Source organism: Trichomycterus rosablanca, chromosome 18 (genome assembly GCF_030014385.1).
Source record: "Trichomycterus rosablanca isolate fTriRos1 chromosome 18, fTriRos1.hap1, whole genome shotgun sequence".
In the NCBI taxonomy this organism is placed as follows: domain Eukaryota; kingdom Metazoa; phylum Chordata; class Actinopteri; order Siluriformes; family Trichomycteridae; genus Trichomycterus; species Trichomycterus rosablanca.
The window spans coordinates 22,595,526-22,620,275 of record NC_086005.1 but is presented as its reverse complement, the minus strand read 5'-3'; the positions used below and the strand labels follow the sequence as shown (position 1 = coordinate 22,620,275).

Here is a 24,750-nt window from a genome sequence, read left to right as displayed (position 1 = left end):
TATATATATATATACACATATATATAGGCCAGTACTTTAAGTCTGCTAAAGTCTGTTCAGTCTTAAAATACACTTGCCTTAATCAAATTGTTTAACAATTCTGTATCATTGTGTTCTCCAGCAATTTAGCCTAAATTTAAACCTTGAAAATGAAATGTTGAAATGTTGTGCTGTTTGAAATACCAAGCTAGAGTTGGAACAATGCTTGCTGAGTTCGTCCAATCTGCAGTCCAGGGTTACTAAAATAACTTTTTCAACCAATTTTAGAGTGTATTTGGGGTCATAAATGGTTAGGTTTTTTGCATTTCATTTTTTGCTTTAGGCTTTTACATGTTCCTGACCAGTAGTTGCTGTAAAACTGACATGGCTGATCACTAGGCTTCTGATCACTTCTAGTTTATTTCTGTAAGTCAGCACCCTCAGCTAATACGAAATCCCGCGACCCTGTCCATAAATCTATTGAACTACTGTTACATAACATACATTTAATCGCAGGCTGAGGGTCAATCGTCGCGCTCCTCGCAGTCAGCCTGAACTTCAGTCCGCTTCTCTTTGCGGCAGGTAAACAGGCGGCGCATTTCCTCTTCGTACCTGATGAAGTTCTCTCCAAATCGAGCCCAGGCTTTCAGCGGCACCGTGATGGTGTTCCGATACGGCTGGCGCACCTCACTGATCTTTAAAAATACACCGTACCTGTTGGATCCCACGTCAAAGTAAAAGCGCTTATTATCGACGCGGAACGAAGCGGCCTCTGGTAATTCAGCGCACAATGGCTCGCGTTCCCGTGCGCACCTCCCGTTCCTGCCATTCGCTTCATCCCCGTAGTCCTCGATCAGCTGGGATAATGCATCTCGGAACTCGATCAGGCCTTGTGCGGGCAGGACGATGGTTTGTTCCACGGCCTGACCGTAATATCCAACTGCGCTCTGTCCTCGGCTCATAGTCTGCCTGATGCGCAAAAAGCGGCCGCGCTGGTTTTCCTTCAGGTCCAGATAATATCTTCTGTTATCGCCTTCGATGGACTCGCTCTTTAGGACACGATGGGCAGGTTCCTCAGACGCAGCAGAGCCGCTGGGGGAACCTGGAGGTGCGTTCAGATGATCAGGCTGACGCCTTCCAGACGAAGCGCTGGGTTCGTCAGGCCGGGGCGCGTTCCCGCCTCGAAGGCCGACGTGCGCGTAATAATCGATGAAATCCCCCAAACAATATCTCAAATCAGGTGCCATGGACATAGACAAAGTGAGTTTGCTTTTTCTCACGCTGTCGTTCCTCCCCCGGCCGATCCACACCTCGGCGATTTTGAGGAACCTGCCCCGTGCGCTTTGCTTCACGTCCAGGTAAAAGCGCTTCTTCTGGATGTCTACACGCTTCGATGCCAGCTCTTGGATATCAGGAGCTGCCAAACCGGTGCCATACTGCTGCGGGAATCCAGGCGTAATTCTTGATCTGCCCCGCTCCATCTCTCTCACATTAACGTCCGCCATGATCGCTCAAATTTCCCAGCCACAGCCGACAGATTTCCTCTTCATCTCCGATCTTCGATCACGAATCTGCAAGCTCAATAACTGAGCCTTTCCGACTCGCCAGGCTTCACCCAAAACCCTGATTGACCTGCAATATAGCAGTATATAATATATAATATATAATAATATATAATACAGCCTCATCAGCTGATCGTGTCCTGAAATAAAGGTCAAACCAAACCTCAGGGGCGCTTTTTATTCACCAGCTGACTACAGCTCCTTCTTTATTTTCCTTCACCAGACGCACATCTGCCAGTTTCCTCTCAAAACCAGAGCCTTCTGAATCAGGAGAAAAATCTATCACATACTGTATAATCCAGGATTACTTTAGAGGGCGCTGCATCAGTGCAGGAAAGAACTGAACTCAATGACCCTTCCTCCTCCCCCTGCACTACAACATGTTTCAACGTTTAAAGAGCCCAGGATAATTTAAAGCACAATCCAGACATACTCATTCAGTAAAGGGAAATGTAAAATGACATCTCCACACCTAATGTCAGCCAATCCTAACATGTGGTGTACAAATTCTGCTTCTAATTTTGTACTAGATCTACGTTTATTAATCATAAATTTTACCGACAGCTTTATTCTCGTGAAGATTTCGTCAAGAGCCCTGGGCTCAGAAATGCATTTATCGCAGACCACCAGACGCCAAGATATGTATTCACTCCCTTAAACCCAGGAGCAATTTACAGGACTCTACGGAGCCCCTAAGGTGACATCCTCTAAAAAAAAAAAAAAAATGCGTGGCCACGCCTTATTAACTCGTGGCCTCGACTTAGTAAGGAGTGGGAATGAGATCGTGGCCACGACTTAAAAGGGTTGAAACAGTTGAATATGGTGTGATCATCTATGGCCATGTACATGAATATCCCCTACAGCATACTGTATATCCGATTCTGTATGATTCGTGTAAGCTGTGAAAATAAAAGGATCTTGTTACCACACCTTACTAAGTGGTGGCCACGACTTAACTATCTCATTCCCACGCCTTATTAAGTGGTGGCCACGACTTAATTATCTCGTTCCCACGCCTTTTTAAGTCGTGGCCACGACTTAACTATCTCGTTCCCACGAGTCACCTTAGGGGCTCCGTAGGACCCAGTTAAATTTCTGTGTGTTTTGGGAGATGGGATGAAAACAAAGCACCCAGAAGAACTCAACATAGCCATGAGAAAACACTCTGCTATATCTACAGTGCCAAAATGTATGCAGCTACTCTAATATCAATCTTGGTTCATCAGGACATTGCTGTTTCCCTGCTGTAATAGACATGTATTACCTGTTCTGTGCCCTCTTTCTGATTCAATGAATTGAATAAGCTGTTTTACATTTACACTAGCTGTGACAGCAAAATAGAGCTTAAGGTTACAAGCTGTGTCCTCAGATCACCCCACTACCTCTGTTTAAATGCAGTGTGCAGCTGATGGTAATTAATTCTATCCAGCCACTGTTTTTTGGGTAAGAGTATATTGAAGACTAAATTAAATACTGTAATATAATTGGAGTTTTAGCCTATTTCTGCTTGATACAAGACTTCAGCTGCTCTACATTCAGTGTTATTGTTTTCCTCCTTCTCATGATGCATACATTCCGTACATTTTAAATAAAGGACAGATCTGGACTTCTAGCAGACACACATAATCTCTGCCTAAGAAACCACACTATTATAGAGAGTACAGAACAAGGCCTGTCTTGTTCAATTAACCATAGACTTTTTTAGGAAAAGGCATCATCTTGATGACAGCATATGTCTCTAAATTTCAATATACACATCCATGTCAATGGTAATTTCACTCACATGCAAATTACACATGACATGGACACTGAAGCACCCTCATACCATGACAGATGCAGGCTTTTTTCACAAATTGTTTTCACAGACTGTTTTTTTTCTTTGTAAATATCCTAATACATAATCTTTCTTTATTTTTTTGAAGAGTGTCGCAATAAACTGCATTGTATGCAAGTATAATGACAATAAAGCTTCTATTCTATTTTATTTTATTGCTAAAATGGTCCTTTTTGTCACTTACACTGAGAGCTTATAATCCATTTTTCTCAAATACAACATGAAATGTGCACTCTTCTGATGACAGCACAAGTCTTCTGTCCATCTGAGATGAGCTCAGCCCTAGAGAACTTAGCTCAGTTTCTGGGTAGAATTGTGGTTTGGTTTTTAAAGTACTCTTGAGCCTATGTGGCTATATTAATTATAGGAATCCCACCGCTCCACCTGGATATGAACCTGGGATCTTGCTGGTACCCACTGAGTCACCGTGCCACCCTATCTTTGCCATAATAAAGGAAAAATTACAATCTGCTTAGTGATTGCAAATTAAGTATGTGTGCTCCAGTCAAATGTGTCAATTTGCTACTTCATTTGCAGCTGTGAGATGGGAGAAACATTCAAATGTTGTACTTGTACTGGCATACATTGATTATTGCCTAGCTTGGAAAGGCATATTTTGTAAGCTTTTTAAAACTATTTTGTTGTTGTTGAAGTTTTTTTTATATCAGCTTGGTCATTAAGCACGTTCATATCATACTATTTCGTTTAATTCCAATCAGAGTTGTGGTGGATCCATGAACAATTGGAATCGGCTCATTCTGTAATACCGAGTGGCTTGTTTCCCAGGAATCGGTTGGTTGGATTTATGTGATTCATTAAATGAATCGGCTCGCTGAACTGAATCAATCGTTCCATCACTGACGTGAACGCTGGCTAACACATCAAAGCAGCTCCTGTCAGGTTCACAGCTGTGTGAACGAAGCCATTAAAGCGACTGTGTGAACTGACAAAGAGGAAAAATCGCAACTGAGGCTTTAAATAGTATATAATATATAATAAAATCAGTTTTTTTTTTCACTCCGCCAGTCCTGTAGGAGGCGCTCACTGTTAGCTTCTGTGAGGAAACGGGTAGGATTATCAGAGAGAACGGCGCGCGAGACAGTTTAACGACTGAATTTACACTAGAGAGTAAACAACGAATATTTATTAAACAGACATTTATAATTATATATTTATTAAACGCGTTTAAATGTAAATATACATATATGTATAAGTAACTTAATGTAGTTTTGTGAGGCATTAATACGTCACTTCAACCGTCATTAATGTGAAAGCTTATGTTAAGCGTTGACGTTGTACTTAGTGCTGCATTACTGCAAACGAATGTTTATAGAACAGACGTGTAATTAAATATGTATTAAACGCGTTAAAATGTAAATATAAACATGAATATATGTTTAAGTAACTGAATGTAGTGGTGTGAGGCATTAATACGTCATTAGTGTATATGTGTGGAGCTGCACTATTGCAATTACACTGACGTCAGAGTTTCAGTTTACCTGCAGTCTGACAGTATAACCAAAGTCTTTTAATACAGCTTTAATTATTTACACCTGCTGTATGACTTGATGGAAGCCTCATACCTGTTCTTGAACAATATAGTGAGCTACAGTTTACAGCAGACATAGATAAACTGTAGAACTTGACACTATGGTTGACAGAAAGCTGCCTGAATGGATGAATAAGAAGCTAAAACAGGAAGATAATGGCACACAGAAAGTTCAGGTAAGAACATGAATACTGTAGTACCTTGAAACTCAACGTTAGTTGGTTCTGGGAGTGGCGTTGAGTTTCAAGGTTTCTTTTCCCCATCAGGATGTATAAGAAACCTGTTAATGCGTGCCATGGTCCCGTGAAACTGCATATATTTTATTTATTTATTTTTAATAAAACCTGCACTTCATCTTTACTTCTTTATTGTTTTCTTATTCTTCTTAATCGTGGAGATCCTTGATCTTGCCGTATTCCGTTCAGTAAAGGCGCATTCACATGAGAAGCGGCAAAAAAAGCTTTTGCGCTGACTGTGTTGTTATTTCCTATGGAGTGTGGGTGGCAGCAAGAAGGTCCTAGGTTCGATCCCCAGGTCCTTTCTGTGTGGAGTTTGCATGTTCTCCCCGTGTCTGCGTGGGTTTCCTCCGGGTGCTCCGGTATCCTCCCACAGTCCAAAGACATGCAAGCAAGATACAAAATTGTCCAAAACTGTGTTTGATATAACCTTGTGAACTGATTAATATTGTGTAATGAGTAACTACTGTTCTGTCCTGAATGTAACCAAAGTGTAAAACATGACATTAAAATCCTAATAAACAAACAAACAAACAAACCTATGGAGTGTGGCGGTGCACAAAGCTTAACGTGACTTATTGTACTAAAACGAGCAAGGAATTTCATTAGTGCGGAGAACTCATGAGCAGTAATAGTTGAGAAGTTTAGTGTTTCTTTGCCGTTCTTTTAATACATTCGTATTAAAAGTCACTTTAAGCTTTTTTTTTTTTAAACGATAGGCATTTTAGACTCTCAAAAAAAAAGCTGATTCTTACAATTTCTCAGCACCCTGAGCTATAACACAAGTTTAAAAGTGAAACAGTGAGCAAAATACACCTAAACACAGATACATGTGGAAGCTTTCAGAGTGAATTTGGTTATTTCACACAAACGCAGATTCGTATCATAATCGCACTTTGATGATGTCCTACTGCACCGCTCAAGCCAATCTCTGAACAACGACTGTTTATTGTTAGTTTAAAATAAAAAAAAATAAAAATAAAAAAGAACACAGAGTTTATGGTAAACGTTCAGTTTAAGGGTACAAGTTTCTCGACGAAGGGCGTTGAGTTTCAAAGATTTTGATTTTAGGGGACGTTGAGTTACAAGGTACCACTGTATGGCTACATTTGTTTCACTGACCTGCTTCTGTAGAAATGGATGAACATAGCTAGCAGAGTGGCTCAGAGGTGTATGAACATCTCCAGTTTTCAGTGCAGTGGTGTATGGGAACACCGCCAGCTCTCAGTTTAGTGGTGTCTAGAAACACCTCCAGTTTTCAGGAGAGGTGGTCTATAGAAACACCTCTAGCTCTCAGTGCAGTGATGAATGGGAAGACCTCCAGCTTTCAGTGCAGTGGTGTATAGAAACGCCTTCAGCTTTCAGTACAAGTGATGTATAGGAAGATCTCCAGCTTTCAGTTTAGTGGTGTATAGTAAGATCTCCAGCTCTTAGTTTAGTGATGTATGAAAAGATCTCCCGCTCTCAGAAAAACATTTAGCTCTTAGTACAAGAGATGTATGGGAAGATCTCCAGCTCTCAGGAAAAGCATTAAGCTTTCAGTGCATTGATGTATGGGAGATCTCCAGCTTTCAGTGCAGTGATGTATAGGAAGATCTCTAGATCTCACTGCAGTGGTGAATAGAAAGATCTCCAGTGTTCAGTTAAGGAATGCATAGGAAGATCTCCAGATCTCATTGATGTAATCGTCAGAAGATCTCCAGCGTCCAGTGCAGTGATGTATAGGAAGATCTCATCTCTTAGTGTAGTGGTGAATAGAAGGAGCTCCAGCTCTCAATACAGACGGGTGTACATTGCTATTGTAGACTTTACTAACAGGTTACTGAAGGTGTGGGTGCTTCTCTTTAGGCTGTTAGTTTGCACAAATGTGTTTGCTTGCTATTGGCCCGCGTACACACACATTTGCATGGAGTTTTTTTTCCAGGTACATCTCTATGGCCATATGCAAATAAATCCAACCACTGGTTTAATCATGTCTCTTTTAACCCCAAATCTTGGAGCAAAGCTCATTACCACTGTTCTCATGTAGTAACCTCAATCACAACCACAGAGATATACCACATCCAGCTCATATCTAACATATTGTACTAGTTAGAATTCTGTGGCTTGTATTCTTGTTAATTATCATATCTTCTAGCAATACTAAAAATAGCTTTATTAGTAGTACCTGACATTGATTAAATGCAAATGGGAGTTTTAGCCATTAAAATGAAAAACATATCAAATCTGTCAACAAGTCAGAAGAACTTAATTACTTAAGAACTTAACTAAATAAATGCAGGTGCTAAGACAATCAGCAACCAGTTCTAAAATATATTTTAAGAGAAACAAGAAACCAGTGCACATATTAGTCAGTAGGATGTTAGGTTATGGTAATGTGCAATTGTTACTCCTTTAACAAACAGATTGCTCAGAAGCTTGTGTTTCCATCTTGCTTTGTTCTGCTCTGAATTTGGATTGGTCATACTTCTGGAAGTTCATGACAAAAGCGAGACAGTATGTCATCTGTGTTGATTATTTGCATACGTTTAGACTGGAAAACCAATGCAACCTCACATACGCATGGTTGAGAAGATGCTCTCAGCTTGATAGTTAAAGTGTAGCTTCCATTTAGCTTATTTGACTGTTGCTGACAAATTTGCCTGCGGTGGTAGAGAAAAGCACCCCTGTGGCTTGTAATATGAAAGGCTGACTGTAGTGAATCATTTCGTTGGAGCTCTTAGTTTTGGTTTTAATTAAAGACTGTCTGGATTATTAACCTCTGTCATAAAGTTTAGTAGAATTATTTGGGAAGAATATTGAATAGGAATGCTATTTTAAATATATTTATTTTGGATTCGGCACAGTTTTTACTCCAGATGTCCTTTCTGATGCAACCATCCTATTTACATGCACACACACACACAGCTCTGGAAAATCACCATACAGTGAGCATCAGGTTGTGAGCTTCTATCCTTAAAATTTTATATACAGCGGTTGAGAAGAACAAGCAGCAGATGCTGTGGACAGCAAACCAGTAGAGGGCGAAAATGAGTAAATTTCTCTGGATTCTTTAAATCCTTTAATGATGTTATGGACTGTAGGTAATGAAATCTCTAAATTATTTAAGAAATGCCATTTCTCACTTATAGATTGTGTAGTTGTTTCACAAACCTCAACAAATCTTTGCCCATAAATTGCTGAGCCTTTCGTTAATGCTCTTATCATACCTAATTATGAGAGCATAACCTAATACCTATTCACCTCATGTCCAACTTATTGGAATGGAACTGGCTGGCCAAAATCTCGTCTCCAAAATGCCTGTGGCTTCTTTAGCTTTTGTTTTTGTATTCTTTACATGCTGGATCCTGTGATAGAGTCACATGTAAGGTTTCCATGCAGAACATGTTTGCGCAAACAATGCTGAGGAGTAAAATGAACCACTCTTGCCTCAGCTTGACCTTCCTGCTGGGTTTCACTTCGCTTTTCTGTCCAGCATATGAGCAGTTTTATTTTCAACCTTTTACTAGCGATTGTGGCATTGAAGTGGTTCTGGTCACGTACTTCTAGCCATATAGGAATGTAATTTGGCCAGCTTTACATACCACGTATTTGTTAACAAAAACAAAAGTAGTTAAATATTTGTTTCCCCTCACTGTAAATGGGTTATTAGAATAGTACCATAAACTATCACAAAACTGAGCTCTGTCCAACAAAAACAAAGACCAGATTCAAAATCTAGTCAAGACACTATTACCTATTTTAGAAATTGTACTTTATTTGAATAATGTAAATAAAGAGTGCATTGGTTTTTCTTAGTTACATGCACTGGTGAGAGCTCGTCCCTCATGCACACCACATTATGCAGGCATGGTATTGAAGCATAAGGGAAAGACTACTGTATGTCCAACCACACTGGTTTCTTCTTTGTAAACTTGAAGATCTCAGTGTACTCTTCGAAAATCTTACTCTGTAACACATTTTCATGTAGGTAGAGTCATGTTTGGTCTTGATTTGTGGGTTTTATTGCAGTGCTTCTAATAATAATAGGGTTTTTTTGTGTATTTTTTTTTACCTAGTTGTTAGTTGAAAATGTATTAATATACTGTAGGGATGTACTGACATTTAATGTTGAACAAATAAAGTTTCCATCTATAAGGAATTGAAATTGATGCCACTGTTTGCAAGCTAATCTAGCCTGACATCATAAATCATCAACTGCTCATACTAAATATAAGGCAAGTAAAACAACAAAAGGCATAGGTTGGATTTTTATGTTACACAGCTAAAAGACCCTTGTGAAAAAAAATTTTGTTGATTGACTAGTATTTAAATTTTTTAATTTTAATAGAACAATTAAACAATCTGTGGTTTGCTGGTGTTTTAGAGCCTTAGAAAAAAATATCATATAATCGTAACCCATAATAAATGAGTAGGCCGTACCACAACGATAGTTAGATTTTTAAATTAGTTAGAAAATTATCATAATCCTATGACTGGCATGACTTACATGACCCTCTAAACTGAATGCAGCCTATAAAATGAGACTTTACATTACTACTCTTACTTAAAAGGGAACCGTCTTTTCCAGCATGCAATGTATTAAAATCTTACTAACCTGTTTTCCCTAGCCATTTTATTAGCTGTTTTTCCAGCCCATCTGTTAATATCTGAAGTACACAGAGTTCTACTGCATGTTAAAACTAACAGATGTTTTTCTTTTATTTTAGTTCTAATACAATTAAAACATTCAGTACTAATGACATGTGCTTTTTAATAGTATTACCAGTACGTGCCTTTTTCTACAGAAGGCATGGCTCACAGTAATGGAAAAGGTGTCTTCTTTAACCAAATCAGTCAGAACAACTTTGCATTGGATGCATCAGTTTTATGAAGGCTAAGGAAATTGGGCTCGTACAAAAAAACAACTCCTAACAAACATATTAAATTCACATCTATGTGCATGCAAACTTCATTAAACAGTATTATTAAAAATTAAAGATCCAAAAATTCAATATCTAAAATAATAATGAAAAATAATGTTCTATTTTTTGTCACTTATTGTTTTTTTTGTAACAGGTGCAAAGTACCATCAAAAAGAATCTCCTTGAGAATGATCTTCCCTATCTGGAGTTTGGTGGAACAGTCATATACAGCCAGGAGAAAAATGACAGCTCGTTTTTAGCAGATGATTTAAGGTAACATTTAAAAGAACAAAGAAATTGAAGGATCCACCAAAGGCTTAGTCTTTGCAGACAAATATGAGTCATGGCTCAATACTTTGTTGTAAATTTTGGACCATTTCTTAATGAAATAATTGATCATTTGGGTCATTCACCACCTACCATTCATAATATTGTGAATAGATTCAGGGCATCCAGTTGAGGCATATATTGGGATTGTTGAGAGACATACACTGCCTTCCAGTGAAATCTTTACCTGGGAAGTACACGATTACTTTAACAAAACAATGCCAGGCCTCATTCTGCTTGCACTACAACAGTGTGGCTTTGTAAACACATTGTGTGTGCTTGACTGGCCTGCCAGCAGTCCAGGTCTATTTCCTATTTAAAATGTTTGCTGCATTCTGAAGACTGTTGAGCAGCTTAAGTCTCCTTTTAAGCAAGAATGGGCAAATATTCCACTTGCAAATATGCAGCTGTTAGTATTCTCATTTCCTTTGTTGGAGGCATCACATTTTTAATTTGCTTATATTTACAAAATATAATTAAGTTGTTCAGTGAAAACATTGGAATTCCTTTCATTGTACTTTTGTCAGTTAAATTGAAATTTAAGAGAATTTACAAATCAGATTCTTGTTTTTATGGGCTATTTGCAAAATGTTCTAACTTTTCCTGGAACTGTTTGTGCATGTGTGTATGTATGTTTGCATGCATATATGTATGCAACATTAGTGAGGCTTTGTGCAGGACACTGGTGTTTCTTTAACAAACCTTGTTTTTATGAACCTAGCTTTGTGCATCCTTTTCATGATGAGAAAAGAGCCTTTCCTCAGCGGTTGCCACAATTTGAAAGCACATCATTTAGTTTATATAATTTTATATGTTTGCATTCATTCAGTGCTGTTCACTTTTTCTCAGATCCTCTTTGGTGCCTGGCTCAGCTGTGGGCTTTGATTTGGAATGGCCACCATCATTCACAAAGGGGAAAACAAAAAAGGTCGCTTTGGTACAGCTTTGTGCCTCGGAGGAGAGATGTTATCTGTTTCACATCTCCTCCATGGCAGGTATGTTGAGATAAATTTACCGCATTTATATCTGAGTCATGTATTGATGTCTGAGCCTCCCACTCATCTGTCAGTGTTGTTGTAGGCTTTCCTCCTGCCCTGAAGATCTTTCTGGAGGATGAGAGCATTAAAAAGGTTGGCGTGGGCATAGAGGGTGACCAATGGAAGCTGCTGTCTGATTACGAAATCAAGCTGAAGAATTTTATAGAGCTTTCTGATTTGGCAAACGAGAAAGTAAGTATTTTTGGCTTTATTTACACCAGGCATGTCAATCTTGAACCAGCCTTGTATAATTAGGTTTACTGGTGATCTGACACCAATACCTGGTGCACAGTATGCCCATTTTAGGCCGAATTAACACTGAAATGAACAGCAGTTAGTCATGTATCATAGTGTGCACTACCCAACAACTAGTACCAAGTTCATAAACTAGACATAGCTAGGCACTCATGTGGCCCAGCGATAAAAACATGCTAGGACACCAGAGCTGACATTTCAAACTTGTCGGACCGGACCTCATAACTGATGCACTTACGACCTCTGCTGGCTGATTGATGGCGCTTGCACAGACACACAAGGGATAATACGTTGATCAGGGTGTGGCTCTCCATACACAAAGCTGATCTGCATATGAACTCGCCTTGTGCAGGTGAAAAGATGCAGTCAGCTACTGTACACGCGTCGAAGGGGGCGTGTGTCAGTCTCGGCTCTCCTCAACTAGGATGGAGATCAACATCAGTAGAAAGGAAGCATAATGCAATCGGGTAATTGGATACGACTAGATTGGGAGGAAAATTTGAAAAAATACAAAATAAATAAATAAACACTGGCCATCTAAAAAGATAAAGGTCATAAAATTATGAGCATATTACAGGGTGCATGTAATATATCAGCTTAATTGGGTATTATATGTTTATCTATTATATTGGGCTCCACACTGAGAGGAGGGTAGGCTCTGTGTCCCAAATACCACACAAATTCTTTAATTGCTAAATAGTAAACAAGAACTAATAACTAAATAAGAATATAAAGCAGTATTGTTTGTGTGTGTTTCTTTCCCCTCCATATCTTAATTCAGCTGAAATGTGTTGAGAAATGGAGTTTGGACAGACTGGTTAAGCACTTGTTCAAAAAACAGCTTTGCAAAGATAACGATGTGCGGTGCAGCTTCTGGGACAACTTCAGACTAACAGAGGAACAAAATCGATACGCTGCAACTGATGCTTATGTAAGTGTGGCCAAGGTATACTAATAACATACAAGTGTGTAGTTTTTCATTTCATTTTCATTAACCACTGTATCCTGGTACGGGTCAGGGCATGTCTGGTTCCACTAAGAAACACTGGCCGCAAGGCAGGTATACCCTGGACAGGTGCCAGTCCATTGCAGTGCTTTGTCTGATACTTGGTGTTAGATCAGGGCATCTGTTATTAGAACACATTTAAACTTGAACTAGTCTATAATCTTATACTCAATAAACAAGAACAGTATTATCATAGCAAAATACCCTGTTCTTGGACATAAAATGGAAAACAGAGTCATAATTTTATAGATTTAGATTTATAGAATTAGACCTGAGAACACCATATTGCAGTGTGAATGTAGTAAGTTTAGTGTTTCCTCTGTTTCCTGACAGGCTGGATTGATAATTTACCAGAACCTGGAAAGAATGGTGGTGAACTCAGGTAAACTTCTCTAACTGCACTTTATTTTTATTTCTTTTTTTCTTATTTTACCTATAATGCATATGATAAGCAACATACCATCATGTCTTAAAGTATTTCCAGGTCATTAAATAGTCCTAAATGGTCTGAAATTACAATTCTAAAATTAAAGACACTAGTTTTCTTTTTAATTTGTAAAAATATAATGCTCGTTTTTAGGCTGTTCTAAATCTGCAGATGATTGTTTCTTATAAAATTAGCTTCTAGCTGTTAGAGTTTACTTAGTATATTGTACACAGTATGGGGTAAAGTACGATTAACTAGAAGTGACTGAAGAGCAGCAGTGTCTATCGAACAAGTTATCCTTGGTGAATAAGAACAGATTTAGTTTATTATGAATGAGTCATATGGTTAAAGGTGTACACCTTACTGTGAGATTGTTTAAAACTGCAGTGAAGTTGAGGTCAGGGCTTTATGCCGGCCACTGGTGCTTCTTTATGTTCATCATCAAACCATGTCTTTATGGACCCTTAAGTTGAAAGCACATAATAGATTTTGTATAATTGATTGTATACACCTGCTAGCATCAAGTCTGGCTAAAAGACAATAAAACGTAATGAGTACAGATTCTAGAATGGTGCAATGCATAATACATTAAGCCAATTACCAGCCTATTCCATTCACTCTGGCTTGTATAAAATGCTGAGCAGGCACAGTTAACCTTAATTTTGTCAGATTTGCATAATGAAAACGTCGTAGTGGAAATTATGTATGAAGTACAATGATTTAAATCATGTACTATAGCCTTTACACTTACCAGTTCTCAAAACAGTTAAACACCTATAGAAGATTAAATCACCTTTTTAGTAATATCTTTTTTTGGTCAAAAGATCTGTGTTCCGTCCTCCAAGATGGTCCCACAGTTTGGTACCTTATTTCCACAACTTTCCCTAAGATTCTTAATGTTGGTCTTTTTTTGTCTTTTCGATTTTCTTCTCTCTCGTATTCTAACGTCTTTGTATTACAATGTTGCAGGTTTATTGAAAGACCAAGATTGCTTAAAAGCAAAGCTTTTTCAGATTGCAAGAGAAATTGAAGACCTTACTTATTGTATTCCTGATGGACTCAACTGTACAAACAGGTTGGTTATGTTTGACCGTTTTTTTTTTTTTTTACAATGGCTCTGTAACCACAATATTTGGATTGTTGACTGTCAGTTTCTTCTTCCTCTTTCTTCAGCCTGATGTATTATGTTTTGATGATTTCTCTAAGTCGACAAGCTAGGACTACAAAACCAGACAGTGTTTCGTTCAAAACTATATGAGATCTAATGCATGTGAAAAAATAGTCCAGAAGTATTAAAGCACTTTTTTAATTTTTGTTATTTAGTATATTTCAGTGCATATGTTTAATTTAAATGTACAATTGTATGTGTTTAGATGCCAGGCCAGGTCGGTGGCTCTGGTGAGATTCAAACTTGCGAGTTTAAACACATCACAGTGGTGCGTCACTGATGATATGCAGATGATATGATTTGCGTATTATAAGTCTGAGAGCATGCTATGATCAAGTTGCTTTGTGCATGGAGGCATTAAAAAGGAAACAGGAATGAAAATTCTTAACGGTTACCATGAAGCTGAAAGCACATGATAATCTGCTATGCAGTACCCAACTAATAAATATATATTTTTCCCACCATTCAAAAATCAAGTAGTATGTACTGCAATAGAATTGTCTTTAGGTGTTTGTGAGTGAGTGAATGTGTCGTCAATCTACAATGGATTGGTACTCTGCCCACAGACAGCTTTGGCAAGGCTTTGGCTTTCTAAATGTGGCATTGGAGGACAGTGTCACATCACATGGTACATTCTGCTGCCAGTAGCTGCCAGGAGCTTTTAATAGATGTGGCTAAAAAGGCCTAATTCACACATTAAAAGAGTCTGGATGCTTTTGGCCAATATCTAGCGTTTTTTATTTTGTTTTTTCTCTTGCAGAACTGAAATGTTAGTAGAAGACATTTCAAAAAACGTTGCAGCTCTTAAAGATCACATCACGAGCAACAAAAACACATCGGAGGTTGCAGCTGTGGAACATTCCTCAGACAGTAGCAAAGAGCACATTCCAAAACTCCAGGAGTCTAAGAGCAACACTGCGAACCATAGAGCTGATCAGAGGTCTTCTGATGACAAAAATAATAATTTCATATCCAAGAAATGTGTAAAGAAATCCTGCATATCAGACAATGATGAAGAATTCAGTGTTCAGGCAGATCAAATCAAATGCATGATGTCCTTAGATATCTCTGAGTATGAGCTACAGATGCTGGAGATGCAGGCCAGACAGGAAGAGAATGAGGAGCAGTCCATTTTGGCTTTTAAGGTTTGTCGTTCAAGAGCCTGTTGACATTTTCTTTCTGGAATTCAGCAACGATGCTTGTTGCTAAAATGATTTTTTCTCATTTGTAATTAAGGAGAAAGCAGCACTGGACAATTCTGCAGAGCTGTCTTATGAACTTGAAAGTGATGAGGAGCTTGACAGTGAGTTGGTTCAGGTAAAAGGATTTTCATTTTTTTCTATGAGATAGTTGATTCAGATTATAGAGATTTTGGGGTCAGGTTAATCATCACAGTGCTAAAGTCACATTATTTAAAACAGATACTTACTGAGTATCTTTTTTTGCACTTTCCCCAAATCCTTCTCTCAATCTAGTCATACCCAATTACCCGATTGCATTCTGCTTTCTCTCTACTGATGTTGACCTCCACTCTGACTGAGGAGAGCCATAATTAACACATGCCCCCTCCGACATGTGTGCAGTAGCTGACTGCATCGTTTCACCTGCAGGAGACGAGTTTATATGTGGATCAGCTTTGTGTACGGAGAGACACACCCTGATCCTCATTATCCCTCGTCTCTGTGAAGGTGCCATCAATTAGCCAGTAGAGGTCATAATTTGATCAGTTATGAAGAATCCCCTCTGGCAGCCCCCTTTTGAACAACAAGCCAATCATTTTTTGTGTCGGCACCGAGCCTGCCAGGTGACAGAGCTGAAATTCACACTACGAGTTTGAGATGTCAGCTCTGGTGTGCTAGCGTGTTTTTCAGATCTGCATTCAAAAACAAATGGTCTGTTCAGTCTACAACTTCTAAAATAAGCATCAGAATCTTTATTAATTCTTTGTTATCGATAGTGTGCCGAAGAAATTGAGAAACTGAATGAAAGTGGTGACAAAGAAGCTCATGAAGCGATGGCCGGTGACGATGATGATGAGGTTGTTGAAGAGGAAGAAGCAGAAGGCTTTGGTAAATTGTCTTTATTTGCATATGAAAAGTATTTATTTGCTTTACAAAAGCTTCTATTGTTAAAGAAAATCTCTGACAGCATTCAAGTTGTGAAAAAGCAGTTTAAATATTGGTATTTAAATAAAATAAAATATATATATTTCTCATGTACACTTAAATAATCTTCAATCTGTTCTTCAAGCAGCTCTGATTACTGGATTGTACTTCTGTAATTTGCTGAAGTAGGTTTTTAAACTGCTTTTCCTTTCAATTCTTTATATGCACATGTGCACTTACAGGGGTTGGACAAAATAACTGAAACACCTGTCATTTTAGTGTGGGAGGATTCATGGCTAAATTGGACCAGTCTGGTGGCCAATCTTCATTAATTGCACATTGCACCAGTAAGAGCAGAGTGTGAAGGTTCAATTAGCAGGGTAAGAGCACAGTTTTGCTCAAAATATTGCAATGCACACAACATTATGGGTGACATACCAGAGTTCAAAAGAGGACAAATTGTTGGTGCACGTCTTGCTGGCGCATCTGTGACCAAGACAGCAAGTCTTTGTGATGTATCAAGAGCCACGGTATCCAGGGTAATGATAGCATACCACCAAGAAGGACAAACCACATCCAACAGGATTAACTGTGGACGCAAGAGGAAGCTGTCTGAAAGGGATGTTCGGGTACTAACCGGGATTGTATCCAAAAAACATAAAACCACGGCTGCCCAAATCACGGCAGAATTAAATGTGCACCTCAACTCTCCTGTTTCCACCAGAACTGTCCGTCGGGAGCTCCACAGGGTCGATATACACGGCCGGGCTGCTATAGCCAAACCTTTGGTCACTCGTGCCGATGCCAAACGTCGGTTTCAATGGTGCAAGGAGCGCAAATCTTGGGCTGTGGACAATGTGAAACATGTATTGTTCTCTGATGAGTCCACCTTTACTGTTTTCCCCACATCCGGGAGAGTTACGGTGTGGAGAAGCCCCAAAGAAGCGTACCACCCAGACTGTTGCATGCCCAGAGTGAAGCATGGGGGTGGATCAGTGATGGTTTGGGCTGCCATATCATGGCATTCCCTTGGCCCAATACTTGTGCTAGATGGGCACGTCACTGCCAAGGACTACCGAACCATTCTGGAGGACCATGTGCATCCAATGGCGGTGCCGTGTATCAGGATGACAATGCACCAATACACACAGCAAGACTGGTGAAAGATTGGTTTGATGAACATGAAAGTGAAGTTGAACATCTCCCATGGCCTGCACAGTCACCAGATCTAAATATTATTGAGCCACTTTGGGGTGTTTTGGAGAAGCGAGTCAGGAAACGTTTTCCTCCACCAGCATCACGTAGTGACCTGGCCACTATCCTGCAAGAAGAATGGCTTAAAATCCCTCTGACCACTGTGCAGGACTTGTATATGTCATTTCCAAGACGAATTGGCGCTGTATTGGCCGCAAAAGGAGGCCCTACACCATACTAATAAATTATTGTGGTCTAAAACCAGGTGTTTCAGTTATTTTGTCCAACCCCTGTATGTTCAGCATTTATAAAACAAGCATGCTGCATAGTGTGTAAAAATAGTAACCATGTCATTATATAAAGTATGTGCTACTTTTACCTACTGTTCTGGGCAGTAGTTTGATTTAAACCACAGCTCTGGTATCCGAAAAGCCAGGGAATGACAGCTTTAATTGCAATTTGCAACCACTGAGTTCTCTCAATTTTATGACATTTAGCAGATGTTTCTATCCGAAGCAAGTAAATTTGTCACTGAATGCAGTGCAAGAAAAACAGCCTTGATCATCTTGGTGGTGGGATTTAAACCATCAACCTTATGATTACTAGGCCAGTGGCTTAACTGCTGAGCTTCCCTTGAGAAATCAAAAACTTAAGTTAAGAAACATAAGTGGACATTTGTCTGTACCAAATCTAATAGATGTCATGACATCATAGCTTGACCTCAACAAGTCTCCAACATTTCACCCAAAATTCTCTGGGTAGTTCGTTGTCGTCCTCGGACTGTCAGTGGATACTCGTAACAGAACCCCTTGCACTGATCTGTCCATCATATGGCAATAATGATTTGGCCCTTAACACGCATTCTATCAATGACTATCATAAGCCCAACATTTAATGCATCCTTGATAGTGGCATGTGAACTTGTGGACTTGTGACAAAATAGACTTTGTTATTCAAATGTTTGGGTGGTCATAAGCACTAATTCCAATTGTGTTATCTCTTGTTTTTTTATGTTTTTTTAGATGCAAGCATTCCACAACCAGCACCTGACCAGATTGACTGTCTAAAAAAGTATTTCGGCCACCACAGTTTTAAACCGTATGTTGACATATTTCATACAAATTTGTATACAAATGTTTGCTTTTTTTTTTTTATCAGTTTCTACCTATCAGTTTGAGATGTATCTATTTTTAACTACTGCAGTTGAAGAAAATCTTTTAGAAATCCATTTGAAATCCTGAGCTCCTCCTTGGTGGCTAAATTTGATTATTTAGATGGATTTTACCTGACACACACTCAACCAAAGTGCCTAATAAAAAGAGTCTAGAACGTTGTGCTTACCATGTAAAATCATTATATTGGTTCATGGTGGCCTAACATGGGTATTATTCATGTACTCTGATTTCATCTTAAAACATACACACTAAATTCCCTTTAGATGTGTATTGGGATTAAATACACGAGTGTGTGTCAGTTTGTGATGGGCTGATGCCCTGTCCAGGGTGAGTTTGTGCTTCATGCATAGTTCCCTCACCATGACCAAGACGAGGATGAAGCTGTTACTACTCTGCCTTTTAGTAGTAGGCAACGTTTGGACCAGTCTAATCTCTTTGTTAGCGAATAGCTAGCCGGGTTGTCTACATCCCACCTTTCAGTTTTGACCTTTTGATTATGAGCTAATGTTACCTACCTAAAATCAGTGTTATACGTAATAGTGTATTTTAAATGGTTCGAGTGATATTAAATGCATTGCTTAAATTATAGTGTGACCAACCCATTAATTAGCCTGCGTACTAGCTTTACCTCAGACAAATTCAAATTATTCCAACCCAAATACCTCTAAGTCACCAAATATCATGTAAATGTATTCAACAGCTATGGCAACTGCTAATAAATGTGCTCAGGATTTAAAAAAAGAAAAACTCCCAGTCTGGTCTATTTTCGCAAAACAAAACAAGCTAATGTAATTTATAAGTAATCAGTTAGCCGGTCTGCTATTATGTGTAGGCAGAAGTAAAGATGGCAAGAGAGGGATGCCAGTACTGATGACAGTATTTACTCAACCAGTATACTTATATTTTGTTGTCATTAAAAGGAGGTGAGCTTGTCTATGGGTGTATTTTACATTAGCAACACAAAAGCAGTTTAAAATGGGTTTGTGTTGCAGCATCTATGAAGTATGTTTAGTCTAATTTTGCACATGCCACTCGCCTGCAGGGTACAATGGAAAGTGATTTTATCAGTGCTCGAGCAGAAGAGGGACAACCTTGTTGTCATGGCAACTGGTAAGGATTTCTTTTTTCGGAGGAAGGGTTTTTACTGTTGCGTTTTAAAGCTATAAACGGTTGTTCTTAAGTGTTTGTGTAAACACGTATCAAGTAGACACACATCAACCAGCGTGTACTACCCTAGTACAAACACATATACAGTTTTCAGTGTGTATAATTTTCAATTATATAGTCAATGATATTTGTTTTTGGTTGATGGAACTGTCAATGTTAAGTTTTGATGTCTTAAAAATACAATTTTAAACAAGCTAAAGATGTTCTGTCTTCTTAACAGGTTATGGAAAGAGCTTGTGCTTCCAGTTTCCTTCGGTGTACAGCGAGAACATGAGTGTAGTTATTTCCCCTCTAATCGCATTAATGGAGGACCAGGTGCTGCAGCTGAAGTGCGTAACTCTGAACACACCTTCCCTTTGGGTCACTTAATTTAGTGCTCATTTTTATTTTATATAGCTCAACATATTTGCATGAAGGTATTAGTTACTCACTGATTGTGAATACTTTCATTTTTTTCCCCAAAAAAAACATTTAAACAATGTCATTATAAGTTGAGGGTGTGGTTAGATTTTCTACTCTGGATTCCCACCAAAGTTAATACTTTACCCTCTTGTACCACAGATATAGTCATAGATCTCCAAGGAATTGCTATTGTAATCTTTTTTGGCTTTTATAATTTCCAGTAAATTAAAACTATTAAAATATCAGAAATAAAAATATATATATTTAAGAATTAATAATTAAAACATGGAAGGTTTATAGTTGATGAAAATGTGATGTAACTGTTCTGGAACACTTTATTTACATTTTCCTCCAATTTTCCTCCCAATCTAGTCATATCAAATCTCTCTTAATATCTAATATCTAATAACCCTCCAATAAGACCTCCACTCTGACTAAGAAGTTCTATGAAACTGACAAACTTGATTATACTTTGTAGAGATAAAAAAGTTGGGACAGGGAAAAATAAGAGTGAAGAGATTATAGAAAATTTAAGTTATTCTGTTTTTGAACATTCCTCAAAAAGAAGGTGAATTGGTAACAGGTGAGGGTAGCGTATAAATGTAGGCTTAAATAAAGTCTCAGTCTTTGCAAGCAAAAATGGATTACTCACTGAAAAATACTCACTATGAAAAATTACAAATAATTTACATCTGTCACTATCTACAGTACAGGATATTGTGAAAAGATTTAGGGAATCCAGAGGAACCTCAGTACGTGTATGGCAAGTCAGTCCAGAAACTACTGCTAAGTGTGTGCTACCTTTAAGCCCTCAGGCGGCATTTCAGAAAACATCATGCTATTTTTATAAATATACCCACACAGGCTTGAAAGTGATTCAAAAAAGCATTTTGGCTTTACACAGTCCACCACTGCACTGAGAAATGCAACCTGAAACTCTGTTAGGCAAAGAGAAAGCCATGCATCAGTTCTATGCAGATACATAAGTAGGGTGTGCTGTGGTCAAATGAGTCCAGGTTTCAACTTAAAAACACACATAGAGAAGCAACAATAACCCACAATATAATGTTGCTATCAAGCATGTAATAAGGAGTAAGTCACCCTTTTCTTTCAAATTGGCATAATTATTATTTGATGGGGTTATTTTTATTATTGATTGTGAATCCGCTGATGCGTTCACTACCCCAGGTCTGATCAAGGAGAGCCGGGTTACTGAAAATCATACGGCCAGTCTGCGGCAGTATTTCATGACCTGCCAGCATTAGGTTCCCACACAGAGCCGTATCATGTAGGGAGAGCCAGTTCACCATACGCCCCTTCCGTCACGTGTCTAGTGTGTGGCTGCTTTTTATCACCTGCCAGCGTTAGCTTCCAGCTAAGCTTCATGTTGCTAAAATTTGTCCAGATGTGTGAAATTTGGTGAAACTTATCAGATTGAACAAATTATTCATAGCTATGAGGACCAGGCTTTGTGTTTCCTACACCACTTAAGGAAGAACAGTTTCAGTGACATGTTTTGTTTGAATTCCAGTTTTCAGCCTTTAAGGCTGTGCTTTGGCTGATCCTGTATCCAGTGTCCATCTTTATCACTTAATTGTCATTTAGCTTTCACTTTCATCTTTGTTCCTTCTTGCTGATGCGGTTCGTCTGCATCTAAGTTCACCTTTAAGACTATTTGCCTTGGAATAAATTTTTTGTCCAGTTTGTCCTTCCTATATTTGCATGTTATTTCTTTTTCAAAGCATTTTCCTGAACCCTTTATTTTTGTTCATTCCAGGATGTCTAACATACCTGCCTGCTTTCTTGGATCAGCCCAGACCAAAAATGTATTTGCAGACCTGAAAAAGTAGGTAGTGTATTGTAGTATTTTGTCCATACTTTCAGATCTTGTTCTGTGGGATTTCTCATCTATATTTTTGTGTTTATGTTTTACCTCTAGGGGGCACTACAGAGTGGTATACATGACACCAGAGTTCTGCTCAGGAAATCTACATCTGCTTGAGCAGCTTGATAGATCGATTGGTATTTAAAAATGAAGCATTGTTTTTTTTATTATATGTGTTCTCCAAACGACTGCCTATTGGACACATGTCAGAGGTTTGGTGAACCGGCTCCCTTTGATCAGGGGTTGTGCAAGAGGCAGCAGACTCTCAATTGGGAGTTAGATATGACTAGATAGGGAGATAAAGTGGGGTTAAAATTTGTAATTTTGTGTGTAAATGAGTTTGTATCATGTATAAACAGAGACCTAAGTCTCTATTTCTGGGCATAATGCAGAAGCAGCATTAACTGCAATGACTTATTATATTTAGCAACTAAAAATTGTAAATTTACCCAAATATGTTGCATGTTTTCTTCAATGAGATTATAAAGTATTGATACGTTAGTTTAACTAAGCCTATAATTACAGTTGGCGACACAGTAGCTTGGTGGGAGCTCTAGTTTCCTCCCACAGTCCAAAGACATGCAGGTGAGGTGAATTGATGATGCAAAATTGTCCATGACTGTGATTGACAATAGAATTGACAATGTGAACTGATAAATCTTGTGTAACGAGTAACTACCATTTTTGTCTTGAATGTAACCTAAGTGTGTAAAACATGACGTTACAATCGTAATAAATCAATAAATAATTACAGTTTTATCAATAACTTTAAGGTTGTATGATGTATGTATTGACTTACTCTCTATTTTGCAAGTCACTCTTTATTAAATGCTATAGTCATTTAAAATAGCATTTTGGCCTGAACTTAACATTTCTCTTAACTTACTGAACATATTGAAATCTGGTGTGTTTGTAGGGATTTCTCTGATTGCAGTGGATGAAGCTCATTGTATTTCTCAATGGGGGCATGACTTCAGAGGGGCTTACAGAGACCTTGGCAAACTTAAAAGGAACCTTCCAGGTGTAAGTTACAGTCTTTTAAAAAGAAATAAACTGATTGTTGTAGTTTTTTCTTTAATGAATTTGGATATTTTTTATGTAGGTTCCTATTGTGGCGCTCACAGCCACCGCCAGCCCCTCTATCCGAGACGACATAGTGAAGTGCCTTCATTTGGTAAATCCTCTCATAACCTGCACCTCTTTTGATCGGCCCAACCTTTATCTGGATGTGAACCGTAAATCTGGTGATATCATCAAAGACCTAAAGCCCCTGCTGGTCAAAAAGGAAGGGTGCGCTTTCACTTTTTACCTTTTAATGAGAAGTGGGTGTGTGTGTGTGTGCGCCTATGTGTATGTGTGTTAATATCAGTGTTTATTTTGTTAAAATGTTTTTTAGGGGTGATTATGAATTTGAGGGGGCAGCTATTGTTTACTGCCAGTCTAAGAAAGAAGCAGAAAGGGTGACTGGTGCACTGTGTAAGCTGGGCATCCGGGCCGGCGTGTACCATGCAGGCCTAGGTATCCAGAAGAGAAGGGAGACGCAGTATCAGTTTATGAGAGATGAGATACAGGTGGGTCTCTCTGTTTTTGCTTTTTATTTGTTATTTTTTAAATGTGATTTACTTTCTGAAGCAAATTAAATGATTCTGTGTTGTCTTTTCTAGTGTGTGGTGGCTACTGTAGCGTTTGGGATGGGAATAAATAAGCCTGATATAAGGAAGGTCATACATTATGGAGCACCTAAAGAGATGGAGTCTTACTACCAGGAGATTGGGCGAGCGGGTAGAGATGGACTAAACAGTGCCTGTCATGTATTATGGATGCCGAGTGATATGGCACTCAACAGGTCAGTTGTTTAATGCTAAGAACTTAGTGTTGTATTTTACTAACTCCTAAAGTATTTTCTCACTATTTATGTGGACTTTATTATCCTGGCATATATGAAACAATCAAGAAACGGTCTTTGCACCATAAGGTGCACCTGTATTGATGAAGTTACCTTGGCAACATTCCTGTATTTTATTAAATATTGCTGTTTGGTCTGGGCCAGACAAAACAAAGATCACTTGTTTCTTTGAGTCTTTAAAATGAGTAACATAGGCAATTTTAACTAGAATAAAATTACAGATCTGCTGCTATTGTAATTAAATTAACACTACATGTACAGGTACAAACAATCTTGTCCAAATAGGGCTTATTTTTTTCTATTTTCCCAGATTCCTTCTAAATCAGACAAAGAGTGACAAATTCAGAGGTTACAAGATGGAAATGATGGCCAAGATGGAGAAGTATTTAAATTCCAACAAGTGCAGAAGGAAGTAGGTTGACTTCGGCTTGTCATTTTCTTACGTATTTTCATATGCAAATATGTTACCAGGACAAAGCCATCTTTCTGTTGTTGATGGATCCTTTTAGACGATGCCCTTATCCCACACCTATTTAGCTTTTTTCCATTATTTTCTTAAACAAAACACTTTGGGCTGGTACCATAGTATGTGCAGTACTGGCAGGCTTACTCATCTTTGAGCTCACACTGCT

The 24,750-nt window shown here is 38.5% G+C and overlaps 2 protein-coding genes across 4 annotated transcripts in view; one reads left to right on the top strand and one right to left on the bottom strand.

The window, feature by feature from the left end:
• Positions 1–295: 295 nt before the first annotated feature.
• purg (purine-rich element binding protein G) lies at positions 296–1,604 on the bottom strand. Its single transcript, XM_063013937.1, has one exon. It carries the CDS (start codon positions 1,482–1,484, stop codon positions 504–506), a length of 981 nt encoding a protein of 326 aa, XP_062870007.1. The 5' UTR covers positions 1,485–1,604; the 3' UTR covers positions 296–503.
• A 3,149-nt stretch (positions 1,605–4,753) lies between these two features.
• The window catches only part of wrn (WRN RecQ like helicase), a 32,758-nt gene continuing 12,761 nt past the window's right edge, over positions 4,754–24,750 (top strand). For 2 of the 3 annotated variants that reach the window (XM_063014304.1, XM_063014302.1), the window contains exons 1-20: positions 4,754–5,100; positions 10,219–10,337; positions 11,241–11,386; positions 11,472–11,620; positions 12,465–12,614; positions 13,023–13,071; positions 14,086–14,191; positions 15,045–15,429; positions 15,521–15,601; positions 16,242–16,353; positions 18,606–18,681; positions 19,801–19,868; positions 20,146–20,254; positions 22,105–22,173; positions 22,267–22,349; positions 23,129–23,235; positions 23,315–23,502; positions 23,609–23,783; positions 23,877–24,058; positions 24,429–24,530. In XM_063014304.1, coding sequence (XP_062870374.1) covers positions 5,026–5,100; positions 10,219–10,337; positions 11,241–11,386; positions 11,472–11,620; positions 12,465–12,614; positions 13,023–13,071; positions 14,086–14,191; positions 15,045–15,429; positions 15,521–15,601; positions 16,242–16,353; positions 18,606–18,681; positions 19,801–19,868; positions 20,146–20,254; positions 22,105–22,173; positions 22,267–22,349; positions 23,129–23,235; positions 23,315–23,502; positions 23,609–23,783; positions 23,877–24,058; positions 24,429–24,530 — 2,531 coding nt within the window. In that variant the 5' untranslated portion in view covers positions 4,754–5,025. The remainder of the gene's footprint in view (positions 5,101–10,218; positions 10,338–11,240; positions 11,387–11,471; positions 11,621–12,464; positions 12,615–13,022; positions 13,072–14,085; positions 14,192–15,044; positions 15,430–15,520; positions 15,602–16,241; positions 16,354–18,605; positions 18,682–19,800; positions 19,869–20,145; positions 20,255–22,104; positions 22,174–22,266; positions 22,350–23,128; positions 23,236–23,314; positions 23,503–23,608; positions 23,784–23,876; positions 24,059–24,428; positions 24,531–24,750) is intronic. The other variant, XM_063014305.1, reaches the window with a different exon arrangement.